General features: G+C 39.9%; 1 protein-coding gene across 1 annotated transcript; it reads left to right on the forward strand.

The window, feature by feature from the left end:
- The first annotated feature begins 10564 nt into the window (after window positions 1-10564).
- On the forward strand, window positions 10565-10933 carry LOC139149101 (uncharacterized). The gene has a single exon (XM_070720658.1). The coding sequence runs from the start codon at window positions 10565-10567 to the stop codon at window positions 10931-10933; it is 369 nt and encodes a 122-aa protein (XP_070576759.1).
- The last annotated feature ends 5719 nt before the right edge of the window (window positions 10934-16652 follow it).

Genomic DNA, 16652 nt, shown 5'->3' on the forward strand with positions numbered 1-16652 from the left:
CTATTAAAGAGAGGTGTTGGAAGTGACAGTTTTACAATGGTTTCTATCCAGTGCATTTGTATCAGCACTAGAACGTGTATTAATTTTAGATGAGTGAGTTTTGACATACTTATGAACATTTAAAGAGTATTTCCCAGTAGTGCATTTATAAAAGAAAATCAGATCAAGAATCTCCCTGCGAAATGACAACGGTAAAAGGTTTACAGCAACTAATCTTTGTTTATAATCAATGTCAGTGGGATAATTAAGAATATACCTTGTTGCTGCTCTTTGGATTTTTTCAATTTTTACTAAGTTGCGCTTAGACTGGGCTGCCCAAACGACACTTCCGTACTCCAGATGACTACGCATTAGTGAACAGTAAAGAGCTTTAAGTGTTTTAGAGTCACATTTGTAGCCACAAGTGCGCTTGATCATGCCAAGCAATCTATGAGATTTCATGCAAATACGATCAATGTGAGTATTCCAATTCAAGTCGAAAGTGAGATCAACACCTAAATCACAGTATTTTTTAACTGATGCTAAGTCATTACCATTCATGATATAATCAAATTCAGAAAATTTTTACATCGTGTAAAGTGGAGGACATTGCACTTTCCTGTATTAAAAGTCATACCCCATTTGACACTCCAGCTATAAAGAGAATGAATATCTCTCTGTAAAGCTTCACAATCTTGTGAATTTTTATCACACGAAAACACTTGGAGTCATCAGCAAAGAGAGCTAAGGGAGTCTTAGGAGATACACAGACGGGCATATCATTGACATATAATAAAAATAAAAAAGGACCCAAAATGGATCCCTGGGGAACTCCTGAAGGAACAGGCAACCAATCTGAGCATTCACCTTCAACTACCGCTCTCTGTCTTCGATGTGACAAATAATTAGAGAACCAATTATGCAGCATACCATTAAAACAAAAGAATGCAACTTATTTAATAATTTGTCATGAGGTACTTTGTCAAATGCCTTGAGGAGTCCAGATAAAGCATATCCACCTGTCCTCCTTTATCTAAGACTTCTCCGATGTCATGAACAATTTGTACAAGTTGACCCCTAGCCCTGCGTACGATGCTATGTGCTACAGCTAACACACAGCATCGTACGCAGGGCCAGCGAGAGAGTTGCCGACATCGACGGTTATTTACGAGAAGTAAATAAAAGACTGTCATTTTTGGAAGCGATCGAGTAGCTGAGGTAGGCTGGGATACGACTTGGGCCCAAGAAAGCTGAATTTCGGCAGTAATTTGGCTTTTACGTCAAGTCCCAAAATGGATTGAAGTCACCGACCCAACGTACGGGTCTTTGCAGGGCTGTGGTGAGCGGGGCGGTAGCTGTAGCGGAACACACAGCATCGTACGCAGGGCTAGTTGACCCCCAAGTGAAAATGTGTTCGCGATCAAATCTTCCTATATTTTTTTCAGAATTTTCAACAAAATCATTGCTTCTTCTTACATCTTTTGTAAAATATGAAATACCAAATAAAACTGCGATGTGCCATGTCTCCAGATTTCTAAAATATCGTTCGTTGACCGTTCAACGCAAACTTGTGACGCAGTTGAAATTCAATACTGACCGCCAAATAATCTTAATGAGACGAGATCAGTCTAGACATCCTCCAAATTATCCAACCATTCGCATTGGAGTTCAGCTCGCTTAGAGTATCATAACATTCTTCGGCCTTCTTTTAGATCGACCCTAATCTCTCCCATTTAGGAAATAAATACACAAGCTACCTCGACAAAACTTCGTGCACCATCCAGGACCAAACGCACCACAAATCTGTAAAAAGTTCAAATCAGTTTATTTTGGACTGGCTTTACCCAACATTTCATATTGTTTCTTATGCCAGATTTGACCACGTGCTTACTGGCGACCCCTTTACATGCAAATTTTGTGTCAAATGATGTGTTCCCCTGGAAAAACAAACGTACGATTTCTAAATGAAGGAGGCGAAATTTGCCCTCAAGACTCGAAACCACCCCTTTATGGGGTGTACCTAGCTATTTTGAACGAGCTTCTCGAATCTGCAGCTCTATTTCGAAATGATGGTCTGGTTTTCTCAGCTCAAGGATAAGTGTTCTCCATCGCTGTGGGCATTACTATTCTCAACCGGGGGTACAGTTTCCAGTCGTAATGTTTTTCATTGTGTCCGGGATATAAAACCTTTCCTTTTCAAACTTTCTCTTTGATTAACACTAATCCACATCTTGTCAGTGATTAAACATGTTTCAAGTTTAAATGTTAAATTCTGGTCTCGAGCCCTCCTGTTCGACCAAACCGAAATTACCCCTCCCACTTGGCTCGTCCAGTGGGTGTAGCAAGGGTCGTGCCATCGCCTAGTAAACGGAGGGTGCATTAATTGTTGCATTTCGATGCACATTTTGATTATATTCAGAAGATTTTGTGGCAAAAACTCAGATAGAGAAGCATTATATTCACATCTCACTTATTCAAGACTGGCTGAGAGCAGCACTTCCATTCAGTTAACATCATTACGCCATTTATTATGCCAAGAAAGATGAAGCCAAGACATTTTGCCCTCCCTGGTCTCAGCCAGACATGGTTATACCTTACAGATTTTTTTCCCACGGAATGAAAACAAATGTACTTGGGCTGAGGCCCAAGTACAAATAATAAATGGACCTAACTACTGCTTCTGTTGTCGGACTTCTTATTAATCAGACTCTATGGACTTCATCTTATTCCTTCCGTTCAACCAGAAAAGATAAAGGTTCAATAAACGACGAACTGTGACATCTTCGTGAATAAGTACAAGATTTAAAATTCAGTGTAATTTTTTTTTAACCCTTTGATTTTAAGAAAATAGTGTTTTAAAAACTCGCAGCTCTTTTACAAATATCCATCAAATTATTACTCCTAATCTTATGTTCTAAGCTGAAGACCACATTGTGATTCAGTCTACCCATCTCTACATACGGCTCATTAAACCGCTAGCTAATATAAACTTAAAAGGACTGATTCTCAAGTTCTTTGTTTCAGTCATTCTTCAACTTTGGTACTGTAAAGATTACTCCCCCAGCATTCCACTTGTCTGACTTTTCAAATGCATCAATGAATTCTTAAAAGTTCAGCTACGTCGAATATTTGCGTCTTTGTAAATCGTAGTGCAAACACGCGATAGAAGCTGATACAGAATAAAAAAACATAAAACAAATACAAAATGTCTCGATCCTTGCCCCGAAATTATTAAATGGTTGATACTTGTTGTCTCATGTTAGAGGGCGACGATGTTATTAATCGTAAGTGTGCGTCTTCGTTTATTTCCCGAATGTTGAGACAGCCTTAGGGATTGATTAGTATCTCTGACCTGGGGGCCGGTGGATTATTTTTGCAGACGTTTAAAAGTGGCTGACCCCCCATTTCAACTTTCGGAAAGAGGTTGACCCCCCCCCCCCCCCCCACGATTCTCACTTTCGAAAACAAGGTGACCCCCCCCCCCCTGCGTGCGACAAGGGTAAAACAAAAGGTGGAATATAAATTCAACAATTCAGTATGTACACTGGAAATTCGTCTGGCTTGAAATATAACCACTTGGTCTGTAGGTGGCTTGCCTGTGAACCAGTGTGTATATGTTTGAAATATTTCGGTTTGCCAGAAATCCACTTAGATTTTTTTGGTTTGAAGTCACGCCACCACATAGAGTATGAATGGCAACAAATGGCAACTTTGTGGGTATGGTTTAAGTTTAAACCATTCCATCACTTGAAATTAGTCGGCCTGTATTCAAGCCATTGTCATGACAGTCACTGGTTAATATCTAAACCAGAATTTTACATCACATCAGGACATTAATAGGCCTATAACAGGGACAGGGAGGACCATGCGCATCCATGGGTGCATTAGTGCGACGTATTGATAAGCTTTAATTTTGTGCAATACAATTATTCAAATTTTTCAATTTAACAGAAGACATGGACTTGCTACACGTCTATGGGCACATAAATATCAAAACAACTAATTAGAGGAATTAACTGACAATAAATAGCGTTGATCGCAAATGACATCATTTTTCTTCATTAATATGGAAAAATAAATATAGGGCCTACATGCCCAATTCTCCATTTTTTCCGACAGAACAACAAAAGTAAAAATCATAATAATTTACGGCTCAAACTAAAAGCTACGACAACAGCCATGCATGGAGGAACAAACTTTGGCCGAATTACAGGCAGTGATGTCATGCACATGCAGCTACATATATAGTAACAAACCTGAAATCGCGATCACGCTCTTGTAGGCATATATATACTAAATTTTTCCGGGCACAGCCTTGATCTAGGAAATGTCCGATGCATTTTATTATTAAGGACATCTTTGAAATAGATGTTCTATGCTCCTGAAGTGTGCCAAAAATACACAGGCCATAACACAGCTGAGTGATATTAAGACTAAGCGTATGTCAATAAAGGTCAACGGTCTACAAAAACAGCGTGCTCGTGCACCCTTTGTAACATTACGCTTTAAAATAGTTCAATTTTTACACAATGATTCGCCGAGCAAATGTTAACTTCGTTATAGATATTATATCTCGATGACAAATGTAAGAAAGATAGTACTTGCTGATTGATCGTGCTCATAAAGGGACCGCTGGCTGGTGGAATCCTCACCACTTCACTCTATAGGGAGTTGTGTATTAATTTCTATAGCACAGACTAACGATTGCACGCCCAAGTCCCGTAGTTCTTAGCCTTTGCAGCACAGCCGAGGCGACAGTCCCACCTCTCCGATTCCGTATTTCGGCAGTCTGTCAGATTACCTAGTTTCCCGCACAAGTCGACAGTAATGGCTTCCATCACCGACGAAGAATGACTTCGGAAGAACTGGTTATGTATCTCAACGATAACTATTTGCTACCACATGATGCAACCGACGTCTTTGAAATTGAAGGCAAGTACAAGTCAAGCATAAGCTTATGCGTGCATTTGTTTTTGCATATTCCGTGTAAGGCGTGCAAAATCATTAATTTAACCGGGCTTGTTTTTTCCTCTAAGTATATCCGTTTGCTTGAGCCATGTTTAAGTTACATGCATGCGGTTGAAAATTGTTGAACAATCGTTGCACAACTATTCGCCATTCTCTTCGACATTCACGGCTACACTATGGTGGAACAGCGAAAATTGATAGCACTGCTAGTACTAGCTGCAAAATATTGTAGCGCTGTGCTGAGGTGGTCGGTGATTTTTGGTTTTTGCGACCTCGCTCACCAGCAGCTATGCTATGCACGATCGCATTCCATAAACAATTATGGAAGCCGCCAATACCAACTTCCGGTAATGGCGGCTCCAGAAACACGGATGCCCCACGCTAAATGTTCACGGAACGCGATCGACGTGTTTGAACAAATTCCAAACCCCATAAACGACAAGGTAAGTGTAGTATAGTGTTTAGTGTTCAGCAGTGATAAATCGGTACAATCAAATGCAGTAAATATGTAGCATTTTTATATCAACATGCCTCGTCCAGTTCGATGTGCTTATTTGGAACTCTTCAGGCGAACTAACTTGCCAGGCTTTGATACAGGGACCACCATGCCATTCTTTCAATAAACTAACATACACTGTTTTCATGATTGGTTTTCTTGTTTATGGGATAAATAACCCCAAACCGGGAACTCAGATGATTTAATACAGACACTTATCACATGCACAAGCCAAGTTTGTCGTCTCCGAACAAAAAATACGGGATTTATTCTCTGGTCGTTCTACGTCACGACAACCCGCGTCTATGTCATCAATTTTGGTGTGTCGGACCTTTTTTTGTCGATCTTCGGTGTGCTCGTAAATATGTAAACAAACAACATGGCGGCCGATGTTTCTCCCACGATCAAAAGTCATGTAATGAAATCGATATTTTCACAGACTACGACATTACTAATCCGAACAATGTAAACACAAGAGTGTACCGCCTGTATATTCCGAAGGAATTACGTGAATAATTTGCGGAAACAACGAACTCGAAGCTGGTCGCGTATACCGTGGGTTCCGTACGCATTGCAAACAGGGTCAGGCGCGACGTTTACAGTGTTCGCGCCCCGTCGAGATTCAGTCGATATTTGTTCCCGAAAAATAGCGTATCTTCGTCTGTGATAAATTTCTAGGACTATACTATCTTTGAAATAGAGTGTAACTTGCGGAAGGTAGCCTACGTCACGGTCCTCCCTCTGGTGGAGGACTGTGCCTACGTGTAGACCGAGAGCTGTCATTTGCTCCACACACGAACGAACGTGAGCGCTAACGCACACGGCGGACGACTGGAAATGATTGACAACTCGTGCACGGCGTACTGATATTTATTTCTAAAGTAGTTCAAAAGTTTAACGCGGAATCGTCATGGAAAACTTATTTTATTTTGCAAAAAATAACGAATTCTTGGCTTGTGCATGTGATAAGTATATTATTCCCTAATATTTTTCTTCGTTCAGCTCGGAAAATACTCGTGACGTAATGACCGTGTCACCACTCGTCTTCGACTCGTGGTGACACGGTCATTACGTCACTCGTATTTTCCTTCGCTGAAGAAAAATATTAGGGAATAATATCTATAATATCTAATATACCTCACAAATCATTTGTCCAAAATGACGTTATGGTTGATTCAGTTATTCAAGACAAATTTATGTTTCAACAGCATGAATTGAACTTGGGTCCATCAACATAATTGCTTACACAAATCTTGTGAGTCATCTTGTCATTCAACTTTAATGACAAGATATACCTGTCTTGAATTTCAAGACAGGTAAATATACATGTACTAAAATGATTAATTTTCAGTAAATAACTTCATGTACAAATGTTGACTAATGACTTCCACTTACCAGAAATAGATACTTATTTATTTCTTTTTCAACGGACATGATATACTTGATACAGAAATTGCCTTCAGCTCCACAAATTAACAATGAATTCTCTGAGTACAATGTGGAAACAGAATGAAGACTGCCCTTAGATATGGTGGAATTCAGAAAGTGGATTCATAAAAGATGATCAAATATCGTCGTGTGCAGCGATAATAATTACGCAAGGTCGAATGTTCCTCATATTTCCACATATAACACTAACATTTTGGGTTTTTTCAAACTTCAGCTGTTATTAACTATATTTGTGACGCGTCTTTGTCATGGTCACACAGCATACATACATGTTTACACTTGTTATTGTAATAATCAATCAAATGAGGGGAGCCACTTGCATACACCTGTTTTATGATAATGAAACTTAGCCTGATGCATCAAGAGTAGAATTAACATTATTTGCCATTTTCCCAATTTTTAACAGGCATCAAATTTTTGGTTCTCAAGAGTGTCTTTGGTTGAAAAACTGCGGGTGGAAAATGGTTACAGTTGTGACATAAGTTGTACTTGTTGTTGAAAAATGTGTTACTGTCATACAGTGCAAATTAGCAAAGGCATATAAGCTGCAACTTTAAGCAATTTTCAATCTTCATTGTTGTGTGTATTAACCACAGTTTCGATAGCTCTATAAGAACCTCTTAAATACCGATATTCAGCTTGACAATGTACTGTGTACATGTTTAACAACCACTGTTATTGTTGACAAATTAATTCTATTCCAGACTGAAATTCGTGCGATTCCGCGAAAAACACGAGTATACGATGACGTCCAGCAGAGAATAATACTTTGGGATTATATATCTATCACATGAACAATCTTCTTGTTTTTCCTTTGACGTAGATGGATCAAAATTATAGTAACAAATTGCATCGATTTCATCGCGATTTGTGTTTTGCATACGCGGATTACTTTCATTTTAAGAGTAAAGCGGCCTGTCACCAAGAAGATCCTTTCATTCATAAATCCCATCAAGCTGAACTTTTGATACATCGAATGGTTCCTCCACCAACCAGACATACGTATTCGGTCACGTGAACGTATCAATATTTGTCTCGCGCCGAACCGATGCCAAGGCAAGTCGGCCATCAGTCGACATAGCTTTACTGTGCTAGCGACGGATAGCCGTAGTATTCAGAGTATTCAGAATACATACAAATAGATTTATGAAGTAAATACAACGACACAATCGAAAAAGTAATTCTCATTCTCAGAGATGCCGTGGCTTTTCAAATTATCACACAAGTTTACGATCTTGGTGAGCGTGAAAGATTCCGTTTGATGACACTTATTGTGTGAGTCATTGCATGTTGGTGTCCACACCAACATGCTGACATGCTGTCATCGGTCTCTGCTGGTGTCAACTCATCAATTGGTGTCAACTCGTCAATCCCGATCTCAGTCGTCAATGTTTTGTCTTCGGGACTTTGATGTTGCAGTGACACATATCTCGCATCTGCATAAATCCTAATTTTGTTACTTGACGGGAACTGTTTTGAGTGTTGTCTGATTCAACTTAGAGGTATATAGGATTCCACAGTGCTGAACACAGCTCGACATCTTTAAGCTTTTATGTCTTCGTTGAACTTACGTTGAGGAGTAGGTTTTGGTTTATCACGAACCGGGTTCGCCAGGTAAGCTTACAACATCCACGACTCGACTGGAGCCGCGACGTTACTGAGCTATGAGGAAAAGCTATATTTTTAGGTACTCAAAATTTTTTTTGGACAAGTATGCCTTCTACATGTATGTTCCTGGATTTATTGAGTCACCTTTTTGTAAAAATGTTGCGAGAGTTAGCTCTTCCCGATCACAACAAATCTGTCTGTGTCGCGACGCCTGCATGTATAATTGAAAATGTAACCTCTATTGGCTGCTTGGGGAATAGTGATCACTGTATGATTGACTTTGACATTACTGCACAAGCTGATAAACAACAAGTAACAGGTCTCATCCCAGATGTGAAAAATGCAAATTTCCACAAGCTGCAAAACCTGTTGAAGGATGTGGATGGGAAGCGGAGTTTCAGGAAAGTCTGCCAGTGATATGTGGTGTTACATGCTCAAGACTTTAAACAGATTTACTAATATTTGTGTTCCTATGAAACCACGTAAGAACCGTAACAGACCACACTGGATGACCAGAAATCTACTATGTGACATAAGGAAGAAAAGAAAACTCTGGCGTAGATATTCATCAATGAGAGACCAACAAAGTTATTCAAACTACAAAGATCAACAAAAGAAAGTTATCAGAGAAGTAAAGAAGGCGAAGATAGTTTATGAAAAAAACCTTGTCCAGCATGTAAAGGAAAACTCAAAAGCTTTCTTTGCGTACGCTCGCTCCAAGCAAAGGTCAAGGGAAACTATAGGCCCACTGATTGATAATGACAACAAAATCCACTCTACAGCTGAATCAATGGTTGATGTCCTGAACACTTTCTTCGTCTCCGTTTTCACTAATGAAGACACTTCACATATGCCTGAATCAATAATAATGTTCAACGGTGAGGATCAAGATAGACTTGTGAAAATTAATGTTACTGAAGATGATGTTGCAAAGAAATTGTCACAGCTTCATCCAAGCAAAGCACCTGGACCAGATAAAGTGTCTCCAAGAATTTTAATTACAGTTGCTCAGCAAATTACCAAACCACTAACTCTGCTTTTCAATCATTCACTTTCAACTGGTGAAGTTCCAAAGGACTGGCGAAGAGCAAATGTTACACCTGTCTTTAAAAAAGGAAAAAAGTCTGACGCGGGCAACTACAGACCTATCAGCTTAACTTCAATTTGTGGTAAAATTCTTGAGTCAATCATCAGGGATAAACTTGTTCAGCATCTGGAACAAAATAAATTGATCAGCAACTCGCAGCACGGTTTTCGCCAAGGGAAATCATGTATGTCAAATTTATTGGAATTCTTAGATGACATTACCCAGAATGCTGATGATGGAGTACCAGTGGATGTTATTTACTTAGACTTTGCCAAAGCTTTTGACAAGGTACCACATGGGAGGCTTATAAATAAACTACGTTGTCATGGCATCAATGGTTCTGTACTAAAGTGGATACAGGGATGGCTTGCAGAGAGACAGCAACGAGTAGTAATCAACGGCAACGCGTCTGAGTGGAAGGATGTCACAAGTGGTGTGCCTCAAGGCTCTGTATTGGGTCCTGTGCTTTTCCTGATATTCATAAACGACATTGATTGTGGAATACATTCATCAATAAAGAAATTTGCGGATGATACAAAGTTATACCGGCCAATATATGACGACTCTGATGCTGAAGAATTACAGCGTGATCTCGATAAGCTGTGTACCTGGTCGCAGAACTGGCAAATGAGTTTTAATGTCTCTAAATGTTCATCTATGCACATTGGCTACAATAACCCTTCCCATACATATACCATGAATAATATTCCACTCAAGCATTCCAGTGAAGAAAAGGACCTTGGTGTTATCATCCACTCAAATCTAAAGCCATCACAACAGTGTATTCAAGCTGCAAAGAAAGCAAACAGCATGTTGGGGCTAATCAAGAGAACAATGACACTGAAATCTAAAGACATTATGTTGCACTTATACTAACATCTCGTTAGGCCACGGTTAGAGTACTCCATCCAAGCATGGTCCCCTGGCTTCAAAAAGACATTGCAAACCTAGAAAAAATACAGCGGCGTGCTACTAAGATGATTCCAGAATTGCGCAACGTGAGCTATCAACAGAGACTAAACCAGTTAGGCTTGACAACACTAGAAGAGAGACGAACCAGAGGAGATATGATAGAGACTTTCAAGATTATGAACAACTATGACAGTATCAATTTATCACTTAAACCAGCTATCTCATCAGTAACACGCGGACACAACTACAAGCTCAGCAAACCAACTGTCAAGCTAGACACCAGGAAATATTTCTTTGTATCCAGGATTGTAGACAAATGGAATAGCCTGCCTGCCACTGTTGTTAATGCCAAGTCAGTGAACGCTTTTAAACATCAATACGACCGTCTGCACAAAGGTCCTAAAGGGATGTCATTATCCAGACCGGATATCTAATCCCTCAACTGAACTGAACTGAACTGAACTGAAGCCCCTGAATGGTACCATGCATGAAAACAGTTCGGTTGATGACATACAACAGGAGTAATTCAGATTTCTTATCTGTCCTGTTCTACGTCACACAGGTGGCGACTCGGGCCAGTTCATGTGATAATGTATGTTGGACATTCATCATGCCTTAAGAAGTAGAACAAGAAACTGCAGTATATACAAAAAACAAAACTACTCGGAAATTGCCAAAAGTTACAGCTGATGGAGCTTTGAACATACCAGATTTGATTTCTGTCAGATTCAGTACAAGGACTTCCGTGTAACGCTACCCTGGAAAACTCTCATAGCCGTGTTACCTTCTGAGGGCTTGTTCAGGGATGTGCACATAGCTGTACCAACCCTGAGTAGCTACAGAGATAGCTATTAAGTAATATCCCCAGTATAGCATAGTCTGAAAATTAACTAGCACAGGTGCATTTCATATCCACGTACCTAGTGTGTCAACAGTCCTGTACAGTAGTTTTGCAAATAGTACATGTAATATGGGTTTGAAAAAATGAGCTTGAAAATCTGCTTCCAAATCAACCCTGTAGAAGCAATGTGTACAGTTCTATAATGGGAGAAATTCCGACATATCCGATACATGTATGTCTGCATAGGCACAATTGCACCGTTTTTTACGATAAGGCCGGTACAGGGAGGTAAGCTTTCATGTTAAAAGGGTGAAGAGGGCTGAAAATTCAACAGGGCTGGTATGCGGGTATTTTAAGCACTGTGTCTGAAATGCTGAACAGGCCCTGGTACTGGGAGGTAAACAGCACCTCTGGTACATATATATATAGTGCTAGGCACGTTACATACCTACAGCACACATTCCTATATCAGGGTTGTGTAAAAATTACCCCTGCTACAGTGTTGTCAAGTACATAGCTGGTACACAGATGTGCTCCTCAAAGCTGTGCTAGGATATAGTACAGTTTCAGGACATGGCCATGCCAAATCTGCATTGTCAATTTGTTTCAAGATAAAAGGCCAATATGGTCATCAATCACACCCTCATTCACATGAATCATATGTTCACTTGGTAGATTGTGGCTTAGTTCTGTTGTTCTGATCTCCATTAGCCACACTCGGGGCGGGGCGGGGGGTTCTTCCAGCATGTTTGTTCGCCTTATCAACTGCAATTTCCCATTTAAGTCATGGAAGCATGATGAAATCCAGAATGCTTAGCTTCTGAGAAGAGTATGTACATGTAGCATTATATTGTTGAAAACTTCATTAAGGGCAGGACCAGAATTAATTTGTCAATTATAAAATGATCAAATAAAAAGGCATTTTAGCATGCTGTGTAAAGTAGGCCAAGAAACTGTAGTTGATAAACAGTACTTAAATACTGAATATGTAGCCAAACGTTACAGTTAATAGAGCGTTGTTTACACATTTCGAACTACATCATACATGTGAATATATCATCAATGGCTGTTACATTGCCAACGCGATAAAAGTCTCTCTAAAAGGTCTTTTCAACTTCTTTGCAAGTCTAAAGAGGACATTGCACTCTGACTCTATAATATCTTGCCTTGTAATAAATTCTTTTTGATATTCTGGAATTGAAATTCATTATCATGACATTCAAACCATAGTTTTACACATTTTTTGCCAGTGCACTGATGCAGCAAGGCCTATGACATTGACAATAACTTGTAAGAGTCATCTTTTTCCATGCTAAGAGACATTACCCTGAGTAGTCTTGTCAGATTATTGGTGCACTTGATAATTGTGTTCCTGCAGTCAAATATCTGTTTAAGAACATGACTGTAATTTAGAATGCTATGAACTTTCCAATATACTTGTACAAATTCCCTACACATACCAGTAGCTAGGCCATTCCCTTCTTGTACTAGTAGCAGGGCACTGAGCGTTTTACCAGGAGCTAATCTTGTACCTTAAAGTTTGAATGTTTTCATCTTTTATATTCCAGGATGCTGAAACACTCACTTTCCGATGCAAAGCAACAGCAGCCCTGTTAAGGCATGCTCGTCTATGAAGGAGCGAGCAGTTTGTGTTGTTTCTTGAAGGTGTTACATTCTGCTGCATGGAAAGAGCACGATGTTGTGCTAGGTTTGCTTATTTGTCTGGGGTTTTAAACTTTGATTATATCAGATGTGTGAAAGGAACTTGTCAATTTTTAGAGTACTTCTGGCTTTAGAAAGCTGGGCTGCAAGGTAAATTGGCTGACTTTATGTGTGGTCTGTTGTGTGCAGGGGATTTCCCAGTGAAACAGCTAGCAATTTTGCATTAGATGCATGAGGTAAACTTTACAACATCGAATTATTTTATCAATATGATTTTACAAGTAGCATTCATAAGAATGTCATGTTTAGCAAGTATACCCTTGTAAGTATTTGATTACCGGTATGTTGCAACAATTACTGTTTCATTTCTCGAAAATTGCAATAAATGTTAGTTTGAAATTCATTTGATAATTGTTGTTGGTTTTTTTAATGTAGTTTGCAGGATTTCTAACTATTTCAGCTTTTGTTTTTGTTTTAGATGTTTTACAATCCTGCTTTATGTAGCTCCATTTCATAGAGGACCTCATAGGCCATTCCATGGGATGATAATCCTCCCCTGTGTCTGCAAAAATTTGAAGAAATATCAAATTTAAATTTGAAGGATGGTCAGAAATAATTATTCCCCCCCCCCAATATGGTTCATATTGAACTGGTTTGTCAGCAAGCCATACAAATGCCCTAGAGTAGCATGTTTGCAAGCCAGCTTGTAATGGCTTGTTGGTAAACCAGAGGAATCCTCAAAGCGGCTTGTCTGTAAGCCATAATTAGTCAGAAATTGGTTTGTCAACAAGCCCCATTGCACTAATATTGGCTTATCTTCAAACCAGATGCAACTAGAATTGGCTTACTGACGTTGAGCCAGAGAAGTGCGACATTGATTATAAATAAGCCACTGTTTAGCATTATCTGGTATATGGGCAAGCCACAGTACCTTAAATATGGCTTGCTAGCAAGCCTTGCTCATACTGTAGGGTATTGCCTGTTAACCACTGTTTAATACTAACTTGCTTACTGGCAAGCTGAAGTTAATTTGGAATGGCATGTATATATGCCTTACCGTGTTCAGATGATATATATATATATAATATATATATATATATATATATATATATATATATATATATATATATATATGTATTATAGGTATAATTTTGGGGTATATTTTAAACATTCAGTCATTCTGTGTTTTAATGAAATTGCTGTCATGTCAGTTCTTAGATAGGAATTTAAAAGTGTCGATTCTAAAGTTTGAATACAGTATTTTGAATAAGCTGTGAATGTTTTCTACTTTTTATGCAAAAAATGTGATTATGAATTTCAGTGCATGTTGCTTCTAACACTTAATTCTCATAGAGAAAACAGAAAAGTATCAAGAACTTGTCACGTTTTTCATATGAACTGCAGATTTCATAATGGTTAGTAAACGTTGCTAACCAGACTTTCAATTTACAGACATCAAGATATTTCTGACATATACTTCTGACATATTAAAGTACTGCACCAAAGGTCTCACCAAAAATATTACACATCCAGATATCTCTGATATATATCTGATGGAAGTCCTTCGTCTGAAGGCCGTGCTGTGAAATACAGGCCTTTGCTGCTAATACCTCCCTGTTTCACAATTTTTGCATACCAGACATCGAAACAGGGAGGTAAGCAGCAAAGGCCTGTATGTTTGATATTTTAAAGTAAAGCGTCCGAAGGGCGCGCTGAGAAATTTTAAACATACAGATATCTCTGACATACCGTATATATGTCTGATATATGAAAGTTTTGCACTTGGAGGGGGCTCTACAAAATGTGCCTTATTATTATTAAAGTTACGCGCCTGAAGGGCGCACAGAAAAATGCAACTGAATGATTAAATTTGTGGCTGGTATGATGCATTTTAGGCAAGTATGAGCCCACGTCAAAATTCAAAAACACACTGACCCCTATTGGGCTTTTCAAAAACATGGTGACCCCTATCACCAAAGTCAAAAACAGGGTGACCCCCTTTTGAATCCACCGCCCCCCGACCAGGGCAAAGAAACTGACCAGTCACTTATTTACACATGTGCCATATCTTTTAGGAAAGAAAGAAGCTGGAACTGACGACGAGTGTTGATGTATAACTGGAACTTATTTTTTGAATACGGAACCATGACTGGGCCTCCCACCCTGCCACTGATACATGAGTCTGTCTGAATCCTAGTTGGTCCTAGCTTCTAGTTCTCTGAGTTGTTCTAGTTATCGTTCCTAGTTCCCAGTTAGTTTTTCGTCAGAGTTAGTGTGTCCATTTATACAGTATCTAATAATGCGAATATCCAAGCAGAGACCAAAACAGGGCCAAGTTTCCTCCCTCAGTGGATATCGGCCAACGCCCGCATCTTAAAGACATTAATTAACCGAGGTATGTCTCCGAAGGACACATTAACTACCTCGATCACACAATCGACATCGGGGATCACGCGCAATCCTTCACATCCGCATCAGTTCTGCGATATGATCACGAGTATCGGAAAAAGCAAGCGACTGACTCAATGCATGAGGCTCTGTCGACCTGCACCTTTCATTATATCATCTCGATAAAAGAAACACTACTCAGACAAAAGGAAACGTTTCCAAGAAACCAACAAAAGGCTGGCATTACGACTCAAATTGCAAGGAGATCTGTTTCGACTTCCAAATCAAACTGGCTGCCAACGGTCATCCTGTCGCTTTGCACATGTGTGCATCGAGGAGGGCTGTCTCAAAGACCAACCACAGTATCGCCACAAAGCATTCCGGAGCAACAACTCCAACAGCCAAGCATAGCATAAGGTGGCAAGCCCTCTGACTGACTGCCTGACAACATGGGAAAATGAACTACAGAACGATATTGACCGCGACTTCCTTCTGCACGGCATTACCTATGGCTTCGACATCATCAACCCTGGCACACTCCTCCATAAAGTCGAAGGTCCAACTATGCCTCCTGCGCCGAGCCAGCTTATCGCGACGTGGTAGAGCGACAGATCGCCCACGAAATCAACGCTGGTAACTACAAAATTACCTCTAACCAACAGTGAATCGTTAGCAGCCTAGGCACCATACCTAAGAAAGACTCAAATAAAGTTCGACTCATCCACGACTGCAGCCAGCCCGTCGATAAAAGCGTGAACTCATACACGTCGACCACTCCCTTCAAATACGAAACGATAGATAACGCCGTCTCCGCGTGCAAACCGGGAGCCTTCCTAGCCAAAGTTGACTTAAAATCTGCTTACCGCCATGTACCCATAAGCGCAGACTCTCAGCGTGCTACCGGTCTCCGTTACCGCTCGCAGGGCATCAATCATGGACCTACATGGTTGACACGAGACTGCCCTTCGGGCAGCAAAAAGCCCTTAAATTTTCACTCGCATTACCAGGAGTATCACTAGAATGATGCGCAGAAAAGGTTACCAAGTTGTGATAGTGTACCTCGACGATTTCCTAATACTTGCGGACTCCAAACTGGAATGCAAGCAAACATTCCAAGCATTACTACAACTGTTACAACAACTCGGCTTCACTATTAATTGGGAGAAAGTGATCGCACCCACCCAATGCCTCACGTTCCTCGGCATTGAAATAAATACACACAACTGGACATTGTCCTGAGCAGCAGCAAACTGCAGGACATG

This window comes from Ptychodera flava, chromosome 2 (assembly GCF_041260155.1).
Source record: "Ptychodera flava strain L36383 chromosome 2, AS_Pfla_20210202, whole genome shotgun sequence".
In the NCBI taxonomy this organism is placed as follows: Eukaryota; Metazoa; Hemichordata; class Enteropneusta; family Ptychoderidae; genus Ptychodera; species Ptychodera flava.